This window comes from Doryrhamphus excisus, linkage group LG9, assembly GCF_037039965.1.
Source record: "Doryrhamphus excisus strain RoL-2023G ecotype Guam linkage group LG9, RoL_Dexc_Guam_v1.1, whole genome shotgun sequence".
Classification (NCBI taxonomy): domain Eukaryota; kingdom Metazoa; phylum Chordata; class Actinopteri; order Syngnathiformes; family Syngnathidae; genus Doryrhamphus; species Doryrhamphus excisus.
In genome coordinates this window covers 3,379,889-3,392,091 of record NC_136365.1, presented here as the reverse complement: position 1 = coordinate 3,392,091, position 12,203 = coordinate 3,379,889, and the positions used below count along the sequence as shown (strand labels likewise).

At 43.2% G+C, this 12,203-nt stretch overlaps 1 protein-coding gene across 6 annotated transcripts in view; it reads left to right on the top strand.

The window, feature by feature from the left end:
- The window catches only part of adgrl1b (adhesion G protein-coupled receptor L1b), a 30,664-nt gene extending 19,146 nt beyond the window's left edge, over positions 1 to 11,518 (top strand). For 3 of the 6 annotated variants that reach the window (XM_058083778.2, XM_058083759.2, XM_078793204.1), the window contains 14 exons: positions 56 to 236; positions 322 to 444; positions 579 to 796; positions 893 to 1,066; positions 2,561 to 2,773; positions 2,846 to 3,066; positions 3,287 to 3,353; positions 3,471 to 3,559; positions 5,833 to 6,001; positions 6,065 to 6,214; positions 6,309 to 6,405; positions 6,473 to 6,583; positions 8,344 to 8,364; positions 8,616 to 11,518. In XM_058083778.2, the coding sequence (XP_057939761.2) occupies positions 56 to 236; positions 322 to 444; positions 579 to 796; positions 893 to 1,066; positions 2,561 to 2,773; positions 2,846 to 3,066; positions 3,287 to 3,353; positions 3,471 to 3,559; positions 5,833 to 6,001; positions 6,065 to 6,214; positions 6,309 to 6,405; positions 6,473 to 6,583; positions 8,344 to 8,364; positions 8,616 to 10,585 (3,804 nt within the window). In that variant the 3' untranslated portion in view covers positions 10,586 to 11,518. The remainder of the gene's footprint in view (positions 1 to 55; positions 237 to 321; positions 445 to 578; positions 797 to 892; positions 1,067 to 2,560; positions 2,774 to 2,845; positions 3,067 to 3,286; positions 3,354 to 3,470; positions 3,560 to 5,832; positions 6,002 to 6,064; positions 6,215 to 6,308; positions 6,406 to 6,472; positions 6,584 to 8,343; positions 8,365 to 8,615) is intronic. The other 3 variants (XM_078793203.1, XM_058083789.2, XM_058083768.2) reach the window with 2 other exon arrangements.
- The last annotated feature ends 685 nt before the right edge of the window (positions 11,519 to 12,203 follow it).

Genomic DNA, 12,203 nt, shown 5'->3' with positions numbered 1-12,203 from the left:
GGACAGGCAGACATACGGTATGTAAACTAATGGGATGTATGTGTCTCCCTATCAGGCCGTGGTCCAGACAGTAGATAACTTGTTGGGTCCGGAGGCGTTGGTGTCTTGGGCTGACATGAGCGGTCCTGACCAGTCCCGCTCTGCATCACTTCTGTTAGATGCAGTTGAGAAAGGAGCTTTTCTATTGGCTAACAACCTCTATGAAGGCAGATTCAGTGACAGAGCACCAAATGTTGGTATGTCTTTTCTCTTCCTTTTCAACATACAATACCTTAAAAAGAATCATCTCATCTTCACACCTGTGTGTGTATGTGTGTGTAGATCTGGAGGTGTATGTGCTAAATACAGAGGCGGACATACAGGACTTAACATTCCCTCACTCCTACGACAGTGACAGTATCCTGCAGATCTCAGCAGTGGCTCTGCAGCAGTACAGCAATAACGGTACGAGGCAGTCACCGCAGTACAGAAAAAGCCTTTAACAAACCACAAGTTACAAATAAAAACCCTTCAAAGCAGTTATCAATAGAGAACCATGAGTGTTAACACATGTTTTTCTTCTTCTCTTCATTGTACAGGTCAAGTGAAGTTGGTCCTCTCTCTGTTTAAGAACTTGGGCTCATTTCTTACCACGCAAAACTCTACCCTGCGACTTGGCCTTGGACTTGGCCAGGGGTCAGAAGTCAGGCGTCGAAGCCTGGTGGTCAACACCCATGTCATCTCCGCTTCTGTGCACAGAGGCTCCAATAGAGTGTTCCTCTCTGAACCGGTGGTCTTCACTCTCAGACACCTGCAGGTCTGCTGTGAAATTCAACATTGACATTGACGGAAAAAATGATATCAGTCGATACTTAAGAGTTATTTGTGTTATGTGTGTGTGTCATTTCCATAGCAGGAGAACCACTTTGGTCCCAACTGCTCTTTTTGGAATGCATCAGGGGTTTCTGGGAGTGGCAGGTGGTCCACACAGGGATGCCGTCTGTTACATACCAACAACACACATACAACCTGCGCCTGCAACCACCTGTCCAGCTACGCTGTCCTCATGACCTATCAGCAACCTGCTGTAAGAAACACACACCAAATAAACATGCACATGCGCAGACACACACATTACATATTGTGTACACGACTAAGGACTGTAGTTGCTAGTTATTATGCGCATTATGTTTATGTTCATGGAAAGTTCATTCTTAACAACTCAAACTGTGGTAACATAATCAACCTCTCTTGTGTGTTTTTTCATTTTAATTAGAGCAACGCTGCTGCTCCGCAAACTACAGCATAGGGATGATTTCCGAAATTAGAAAGGCTGATTAAATGCTGTTACTCGTAGTAGTAGTAGTCGGCATCACACCCTCTAGTCTTTTGCTCTTATTCACAAGATGTTTATAATTAACCATTAACGGATCTGCACCGCACATCATTTTGTCTGGCATGAAATTAATTTGAAGTGTGATTCCATTTAGCACCTTATAGATAATATGTCAATGGCCCCACTGTGACCTCATGGTTATCATGCCAACCAGTCAGGAGAGGGAGGGTGTGAATGGAACTCTTAAACCAGGGGTCTCAAACTCAATTTACTTGGGGGCCACTGGAGCTAGGCTCTAGGTGAGACTGGCTCGCATCAGGTTTCCCCCCCCAAAAAAGGCATATATTAAAAACAAAAAAATTTTGGTTCCAATTTTCTACAAGAAAAGCTCTGATAAAACATTCCACTGTTCTCAAATATCTTACTGTTTATTTTTCTACACAAAATAAGATGAAAAATAAATAAACATATCAAGAATAAAGAAAATCAATCAATCAGTAATAAATAAATAAATATAATAATAATAAAACGGCAAATAATAAAAACTTAAGAAACCACATATAGTTGGTGGGTAGACAAATTATTTTTTTCAGACTAAAATGAACAAAGCATTATTAGAGCCCTGTAGACATGACAAAACACGACTATAGTCACATTTATACTCTTTTTATTTACAACATATTGCACAACTGCAGGGTCTTCTGACACATGATAACTCGCAAACTAGAGAGCTAGCGACCTAAACTTAAATTGCCAAACACTTACCACTTCCACACGAATAGGGAGGATAACTATTAAAAGTTATTGAACCTTTAACATGAACATTAATCAAACGTAATATTTTTTTCTGGGTACATGATACCATACAGCATCCATATCAAACTTGCGCGGGCCGCACTAACATTAAACTTTCATATCAAGGCAGGGGCCTCAAACTAGTGTCCTGCGGGCCACATTTGACCCGCGGGCCACGTGTTTGAGACCCCTGTCTTAAACTGTGTGGAGTTTGCATGTTCTGCCCATCCTGAAGCATGCATGTTATGATAACTGGAGAGTCCCATAAATAACCCATAGGTGTGAATGTGAGTGTGAATGGTTGTTTGTCTATATGTGCCCTATGTTGTCCGGTGACTGACTGGTGACCAGTCCAGGGTTACCCATGACCCTAATGATTGTCTGTGAATATGGTTTTTAAGGTGACTTTCTAACATAGCATTTAATGTGCTGTCTTTCTTTTATTGACAGTCTGGTGTGGGAGTAGAGGAGCTTCTGGTCTATGTTGTCTCCTGGGTGGGCATCTCTGTGGCTCTGGTGTGTTTGGCCACCTGTCTTACTACCCTCTGCTGCCAGGGGGCGCCCTGGCACACTGACCACAGCACCATCCACTGCAACCTGTGGGCCAACCTGCTCATCACTGAGCTTCTCTTCCTCGTCGGAGCTAACAAGACACAATACACAGTGAGTTCTTAGTCATTGTTTAGTCTTGTTTCTCACATATTGTGAATGTTCATCATGCATCTGTATTTGCAGGTTGTGTGTTCCATCATTGCCGGTCTGCTGCACTTCTCCTTGCTCTCTGTCTTCTGCTGGTTATGTTTGGAAGGAGTGGAACTATACATTTTGCAGCGTGAGGTGTTTGAGGGACGTAACTCCAGGAGGAAGTATTTCTACCTGAGTGGCTACTCTGTACCTGGGCTGGTGGTAGCTGTGTCTGCAGCCATTGACTTCAGAGGCTACGGCTCAAAAACAGCGTATGTTGATCAAAACTGTACAATGTGTGTGGATGTTTACAAGTATTTCCTTCCAAAATACTAGATCCTGCTCTACCCCAACAAAGATAGTGGAAATAGTAATTATTTATTATTATTTAGTAGTCCACTGCTAACTACAACAAAATAATATAGGCTTAATCCCCTGACAATTTAATATGTTTCGACTGTATATAATTTGTTATTGTGTTTGCATGTACAGTTGCTGGCTGCGAACCGACAATTACTTTATTTGGAGTTTCCTTGGACCCGTGGGTGTAGTTATCACAGTAAGAGTTCTGATCTTACTCTCATGGATACACATACAGTATTAACCAGTACATAATAAGTCTAATAATGTCTTGACCGATATGGTGTTTATACTGTTTTCTCTGTCTTGTCCTCAGATCAACCTTATTATCTTAGTGATGACCTTACATAAAATGCACAGCACCGCTGCCCTGAAGCCAGACTCCAGTCGCCATGACAACCTTAGGTGAGTAATTGCGCTTCGATTTGTAGACAAAGGATTACATCATGAACATGAGCTCAGTTTCATTTGTCGTGTTTGCTTTAATTTATTGCACAAACTGATATATTTACACTTTGGGTGAGAAGATGTCAAACCTTCTGAATGATGGAACCTTGGACCCAAAAAATGTCTGACATAAGCATGAATCACAAATGTGCAACTATTTCAATGACTAAAAAAGAAACGTGATTAAAATCATTTTTGTTTTAATGGCAAATTCCATGCTGAATAAAAACACTCAAGAATGAAGTTTTCTTTTTGGCAAGAAAATGCTTAGAATGTGATGTTGCTTTTATCTCCTCAAAGGACGGATGATGAAATGCTCAGCTATAAGTGGCAGGTGGCTCTGAAGGCCATGACACCATTTCTCTTCAGTCGATAAATAACAAGGAAAATACATGTGCCACTCTTGTTAGGTGCCACTTTATGCTCATTTGAAGTCATTAGAAGCCTTCTTTAAATTATTACATCAAAATTGTGATCATTTTTAATGAACATGATCATTATAGCGGCCATAACTTTTTTACAGCATTTTACCAGTTATACGGTGAAGGTTAAAGGGGACTTATTATGCTTTTTCCAGTTTTCTGATGTAGTTAGAATGTTGTATTCTCCTGTTAAACGATGCCAAAGTTTCAGATAGTGAGGTATGCGTATTTGGAAGTGAGCCCTGAAAGAAATTTGGGATGGCTCAAAAGGCGTGGTAAAACTGCCCCTTTGTGATGTCACAGAGGGGCGGACTTCCTTATATGGTTTATAGTTAGGAAGCACTGTGATTGGTCAAATTATTGAAACTTTCAGATTCACCACAATTTTCAAATTAATGAATAATGATTAATTACCATTAGTATATGTCTTAAATATGCCAATTTTTACTGTTTTTAATGAATTGAAAGATAAATGACAGGGCACCATTATATATATATATATATATATTATATTAACAGCTCCACATGAAGTGAATATGTCAATGATGCTAGAAGATACCACACAAGTCTAAAAATATACATTAGTCACTTTAATAGTAGCAGAGCATTTGAAGCACACTTTAAGCCGGGTTATTGTGAGTAATGAGGGGTTGCATCATGTAATCATGTAATTTAGACATGTAATTTAAGGTAAATGTACTTGTTGTCACTGTAGTGTTTTCCTGCATACTTAAATGTCAGTGGTAGGTACATAAGATGGGCGCTTTGCTGAAATTCTATAGATGCATGAGGAATGGGAGAAGTGGTGTGGGTGTGTGTCAAAAGCATCATTTGCATGCCTTTCACCACGATTTCCTGAGTGTCAGCAGACCGGCACGTGACGTCGAAGTCGCACCTTTATTGTCCACGAATTTGTGAAAATTCTATTCAACTTCAAATCATAAAAAAACTTAATTCCACAACCAACTCCAGCTCCGCCCAAATAGATTTAGTTCATTATGGGAGAAAAAAATATTTAGTAGTTTAATAGTAAGATTCAAGAAAGCTCCAACAAACTGTGTAAACCTGCAATTTGCACGTTTATGTACCGACGACACATGTTAAATAATGACTCATTTAGAAACAGATGATAATGTTTGTATGGAGGTGACATTGTGTTGTCCATTGGGAGCAGTGCTGAGTTATACACCTTGACAGCAGCTGAAAGGAAGACCTGTCAGAACCTTTCCTTCTGGACCCGTGCAGCCTGTTGCTTTAATTAAAGATGCGGTCGGTGCTGTGAGAGTGTGCAGCATAGGGTAGGATGTGTTGGTAATGAGGGATGAGCGTTTGGCTGCCATTCTTCTCTCACCCAGCAGCTCCTCGAAAGGGAAAAATCGGCCTATGAAATGAATATCTCCGCTTCCTGTGGAACGGTTTTACAGAAACATATTGCACAAAAAGTAACAATTTTATACTACTGTATTTTCCGGACTACAAGTCGCACTTTTTTTCATTGGTTGGCTGTTCCTGCGACTTATACTCCAGAGCGACTTAACACTGGATGCCTTTTCTGTTCATGTTTAATGTTTAATGTTTAATATTCATGTTCTCTATTCTTTTATTAATGTTAGAACTTGCCTTCCAAGATGTCTGTTTTGGTCAAGTAGTTTGTAAAATAAATTACCCGCAAAAAATGTGACTTATACTCCAGTGTGACTTATGTATGTTTTTTTCTACCTAATTATTAATTTTTGGCCTTATACTCCCGAGCGACTTATAGTCCAGAAAATATGGTATTATTGATATTGTGTATTCTTGTGTGTGTAGGGCGTGGGCAGTTGGCTCGCTGACGCTGCTCTTCCTGCAGAGTGTCAACTGGTCGTCAGGTCTGATGTTCTTATCGGCGCCATCTCTCCTCCTGGCTTACCTCTTTGCTTCCCTCAATACGGCCCAGGCCGTCCTCATCACCATTTTGCACTGCACCCTCGCCAGGAAGGTCAGCATCGGAGCTCAGTGTGGTTACCCTGCACGGACATGACATCATTTGCGTTGTGTTTAGGGTCAGAAAGACTACGGCCGATGTCTCCATCTCTCCCAGTGCTGTGCAACGTCCTCGTCCAGCTCTCCTGACTCGGTAAAGGGTGCTGCTTTGCGTTCCAACAGCCGCTACAGCAGCAGCCAAGCCCGACGAGCCACAGCGAACCGACAGGTGAATGGTCCATCTCACGCTCTTCCTCCGTGCCTTTTGGTACTTATTGTGGACTTGAGCCAGTTTTAACAATCTGCAAATATTCCCACTCCAGAGCCGTATTAGGAGGATGTGGAATGACACAGTTCGAAGACAGACAGAGTCATCTTTCATCGCGGCTGATGTGAACAGCACCCCGACTCTTAACAGAGGTCAGTTTATTTTGACAACATATTTACTGCACTTGGCAACATTTATTCATCTCTTTTCTTCACATAGCTGCATTAGGGAATCATTTCCTGACCAATCCCGTGCTGCAGACTCATGCTGGGGCATCTCCTTATGACACCATGCTGGCACAGGGATATAATCAACCCTTCACCGCCACAGGTAGACCACATCACAACCCCGATGTACATACAGTATACATGCAGTATTGAAGTACCACTATACCGTACCTTGCACCATACAGTACCTTTACCTTTTTCAGTCATAGTAAAACAATAAATTGTGGACGAAATACTGGTTGTATTAATCCAGGGTTCATACATTTGTTTTTTAGAGAGGAGATTTCCTACACATTCATGGTTTTGTGTAATTTTTTTTGTCTTAATTTTATTTTTTTCAAGAGTTATATACATTTTCTAGATAACATAGACAATATAGGTAGTCGATTTTTGCTCTGCAAGTATAATTATTATCTTCCTTTCACTGTGATGACATCAGATGCATTTCACCAATAAACACTGTTTGTACAAAATAAGACAGATACTGCAATATACAATACACAAGTTATAGTGCCATATTTATTTTTTATTTTTTAACATTTTACCTCAACAAAATAGAACTGGAAACATCATGACCAATAGTCAACACACAGGAAGCAGAACTGGAAGTAGCAGAGATGCGGATGCTGAGGTTCACATTGGGAGTGACCAGGATGGATAGGATCAGGAAGGAGTACATCAGAGGGACATTACATGTTAGAGGCCTTGGAGATAAAGTCAGAGAGGTTTATGGATGTAGTGAAGGAGGACATGAGAGTAGTTGGTGTTCGAGAGACAGATGCGGAAGACAGGGTTGGATGGAGGAGATTGATTTGCTGTGGCGACCTCTGAAGTGAAAAGCCCAAAAAGAAGAAGAAGACCAATAGTCAACAAAAATAACATGTCCTCCTATATCAGCGAGTTAGACTTAATTAATTCACTATTAAGAATTAGTCCAATTACTATCTATAACTATCCAATTTGGAACGCTGCACATTCCTCTGGCACAAACATCCTCATAAGAGGAAAGTAAAGTGAAAAGTATGAAAGCTCATTAAGTATGAATGCGGCATGAACAAAAACCTATTAGATTAGAAATATCAAAGGAAGATTCCTTCCTCACTCTTCACATAAAAACACTTTCTTTGCAAATTGCATATTTACAAACCAGGGGAGAAACTGTGGACATTCTGAGCTAGCAAGCTTTTTTATGTATTGTGGCACGATATCATTATAAGAAAAAACATCAACCGACAATTAATTTTTATGCCAATATCAGCTGATATTATTCTACATCCCTAATATTTAGATTTAATTTCTTTATTTTATATAATTATTTAATTAATTATAAAATGTTTTAATATTATTTTACTTTCCTTTTAATTCAGATTTTCCCTTTTCTGCAATCTCGACAAGCGTTTTTGTCTCAGCACTTTATCAATTATTGGAATTAAGAATTGTTTTATAATTTAAGTCTGATGTGTTTTGTGTCTTTGTGTTTTATATTTTTGTGGGGTCATATTGGCGAGCTTATTAATGTATTGTGGCACGATATCATTATCGGCACAAAAAACAAAACCCATATCAACAGACAATTAATTTTGATGCCGATATCAGCTGATATTATTCTACATCCCTAATATTTAAATTTTATTTAATTATTTAATTATTTTTTATTTTTTTATATATTATTTTACTTTCCTTTTAATTCAGCTTTTCCCTTTTCTACAATCTCTACAAACGTTTTCGTCTCAGCACTTTATCAATTATTGGAATTAAGAATTGTTTTATAATTTAAGTCTGATGTGTTTTGTGTCTTTGTGTTTTATATTTTTGAATATTTTTGATGTTGTTTCCTCTCTGTCTCTCTCTTATGTGGACCAGTGGGAACCTTCCGAAACAAGAGTATGAGCTCTTCTTTATTGTGCTCACCCAAATCATTTAGCACCACCTTTACACCGTGGTTGGCTTCATAGACGACCATACATAGATCATGATGACATGAAGAACCATACGAATTACAAAGCTTCTATCTTTGGGAAGATGCTCTGCTCATTTTGTCATACATACATATTCATGAAACTCCCTTCACCACAGTATTTTATTATTCTGTGTCTTTTCTTTTATAATTTGTCACTTTCCGTTTCCTTGTGTAGAAGTTGGTGTGTCGCAGAGCCAGGAGTCCTGCGGTTTGGACAGTGTCTGTCTCAATGGCGGCTACACCCCCAATACCTTCACCCTACATGGTCTCGGCTCCACACCTGGATCTCGAGCCGGAGTGGTGGGCAGCACTGACCTACTGAGGGAAGGAGGCGTCGGGATGGGAGGCGATGACATATCCCCTGCCTTGCTGACCCCGCATGGTGCCGCAGATCTGGGCACCGGTGCCGGAATGCGTCGTAATCTGTCCGATGCGGCGGCGCTGGAGAAGATGATCATCTCTGAGCTGGTTCAGAGCAACCTGAGGCCTCCGGGTGACATGCCTGTCCCGCCTGAACGCTACGGAAGCCTGGCGAGGCCTCATCATCTGGACAGAACAGCCCATGCTCACACTGCCACGCTGACTCGGCACACACAGCAGCCGCAGGAGGGCTGGGCGGCCACCATGCAGCCCACCACTCGGCACAACGCACAAGAGGGTTGGCCGCATCTAAGGCACCTACAAGGAACGGAGACACATTCCATATCACATGATCAAGATCACGCAACAACGCCACGCTTACAAGATGGCTGGTCACACTCGCACACTCCTGGAGATTGTGAGTCCCGGGAGCTGCTTAAAGAAGGAGAGAGGTTGCAGCTGCAAGGCACTCTGGGCCGTCGCGGACTCCAGGAGAGGCAACAAGCCCGTCCTCCCGATGTTCAAGCTCGACCCTACTCCACGCTCAGCCGCACTCCGGGTACCCTGTCCCGCCATCGCAGCACAGCCGAATCAAGCGGTGGGATGGAGCGAGACAGGGAACGAGACCGGGATCGTTACCGTGACAGACCTTTGCCTCCTCCTCCTCCTCCTCCCCCGCAGGAGTCGGAGCCCCTGTACAAAGCTCTGGAGGAACCGTTGTTGATGAAACAAAGAGAGGCGAGTGTCGATGCATGGCGAGGTGGGCAGGAGCGAGACAAGGAGGAGAGCTTTCTCCTAAAACGAGATGGACTGATGGACAACTGGAGGGGAAGCAGCAACAAAGCGAGAGAGGATTCTTTTAGCTCTCAAAAGAGAGACGGAGACATGGCTGAGTGGAGAGGCGGAATGGAGAGCGCAAGGGAGGAACCTCATCTCCTGGAGAAGAGAGATGGGAGAATGGACGCGTGGCGAGGAGCAGCGCAGACGGACCAGGAAGAAACTTTCATCACTCAAAGAAAAGATTTTGGGATTGATGGCTGGAGAGGTGGCATGGATAGAGACAAGGACAGAGATGGCTGGAGGGCGGGACTTGAAAGAGAGAACGACAAACAGAAAGACAGAGCGTTGGATGTGTGGCGTGGAGGAGTGGACGTAGACAGGGACGAGTCCTTCCTGTTTGAGAGCAACGACGGGGGTCTTGATGGGCGGAAAAGAGGAAAAGATCGAGGCTCTCTCAGGTACCACGGAGACCGAGAGGATTCAGACGGCTTTACTCTGCCTTTGACCCCTGATCTTGACCTCGACCCCGATTCCTCACCAATATATGCTCGAGATTCAAACCCCTCACCGCTGTACCCCGGAGACCACCGCTCACCACCCATCAGTATCTTCCCACGAAGCTCTCCCCCGACCAATATCTTCGCTCCTCGAGACACGAGTTCTCCTCCCAACAATCTCTATTCCCGCCACTCCCCCCAGGTGTACAGTCGCAGTAGTTCCCCTCCTCGCTTCTACACCCGCACCTCCCCTCCTACTCTCTCCTACCCTGACAGCAGCCCAGAAGGTCCAGAGGAGGTCAGCCCCACCAGTCCGCCTCAGAGGGCTGCCCTGGAGCTTCCATACAGCCTTGGGAGACCCCCTCTAGGCCCAAGGCCCAATCACCTGCAGACCTTCTACCAGCCACCACCAACAACTAACGGAGAAGCGATGTACACATCCGAGCCCACTTCGGAACCCACTTCGGAGGGAGAAGACGGTCAGATGCAGCGGGTGACGAGTCTGTGACTAGGGCGGTGGTGATCGGGGCATAGGAACCGGGGAGGGGGAGGAGGGCGGTAAGGAGGCAAGCGCAACCGACGCTGTCGACAGTAGGGATAATGATGCAGCTCAAGTAGCTGACGATGCTGGATGATGAAAGTCATGATGATGTCACAGTTGGCTCCTCCCTGCTTCTATCTCCCGATCACCACAAGACTCCCCCCCCCCCTTTGTCCATCTTTTGTTACTTTTCTAGAACTCATCGGTCTTGAATCTTCCCCTTTGCTGTCATTTCCCGAACCCTGCTGTGTCTTCCCGCTTCATCAGTGCTTAATTGGAATTGGCTCATCATCTGACCGTCTGTGGGTCCACTGGGCCTGGGTGTCGCCCCTCCTTGTAGCAAGAGAAGAGTGTTGTAACAGAAAGAAAGCACTTGTGTGTTGCCAAAAAAAAAAATCCTATCAAAGAACACATGCATGACTTTCTAGTGGCTTTTAAAAGGCCGCGCATACTGTAAGAGGAAAGCGCAAAAGTGCGAGTGTGTGTGTAGCTTGATGAGCATGCGTGTGCGCAAGGTGTGTGTGTGTGTACGGGCGTGTAAGATAATGTCTGTATATAAATCATTTACGATTATGATTTATAATTAATGTATCACATGTGAAGCATTTTATCAATGTCAGCAAAGGCGGGGCCTCTTACATACCTGCCCCAGCGTCCGGTTTTCAACTTGTTCCATCACATCAAAACCAAAACTTGACCTCCAGCGAGAGAACCTTTTGCCGTGGAGTTGTCATAGCAGCAGAACTCTTGTCTCTAGAGCCGATCATGTGAAACCTCAGAACTTTTTCTGCAAGCCCTGATGACCTTGTACATACGACCCTCAAGTGTTCTAATTGTCTTGTATTGCTATTGAAGTTCAAGTAAACACGTGAATTCAATCCGGGTCCTGTCTTGTCTGTCTGCGTCTGTGTGGACTTAGAATTACAGTAAAGTCTCGTTATATCGATATCAGTTATAACGAATTACTGCTTATTACGATACTATTTTCATTTCCCGGCAAATTTCTAGTCTTTTATGATATAATTAGTTCCGTTAGTACGATACCCGGTTATTATGATAATCCGGTTACTACGTTGCCCTTTTCATCTCCCGCCAGCCAATTTGGTCTGCTTATATCGATACAAAAGCAGCTTAAATCAATCTTTGCTTAAGGATTTCAATACCAAAAAAGAACACGGCGAACGGCTGCTTCCAGTCAACTTTATTTTTCACACTTCCACCACCAGAGCGCAGCACACACACCGATTCCCGCACTTCCTGCTTCACAGGTCATGCTCAACCCGCCCCACATAGCTGGCCAAACACATGCCTGCAACAGAAGAACCAACTGACATAGCATACACACCTATTCCAACGAAGACACAAGCGTACAAATACATGTATTTAATTGTGTTGTATTCAGATATCTTTTTATCGCTTGCAATAATCACTGTTTTTCATATGTACATGCTGGCGTTCGTGGTTTCTCTCGTGTGTGTATAGATTCTATACAGGCATGTGTTTGGCCAGCTATGTGGGGCGGGTTGAGCATGACCTGTGAACCAGGAAGTGCGGGAATCGGTGTGTGTGCTGTGCTCTGGTAGAT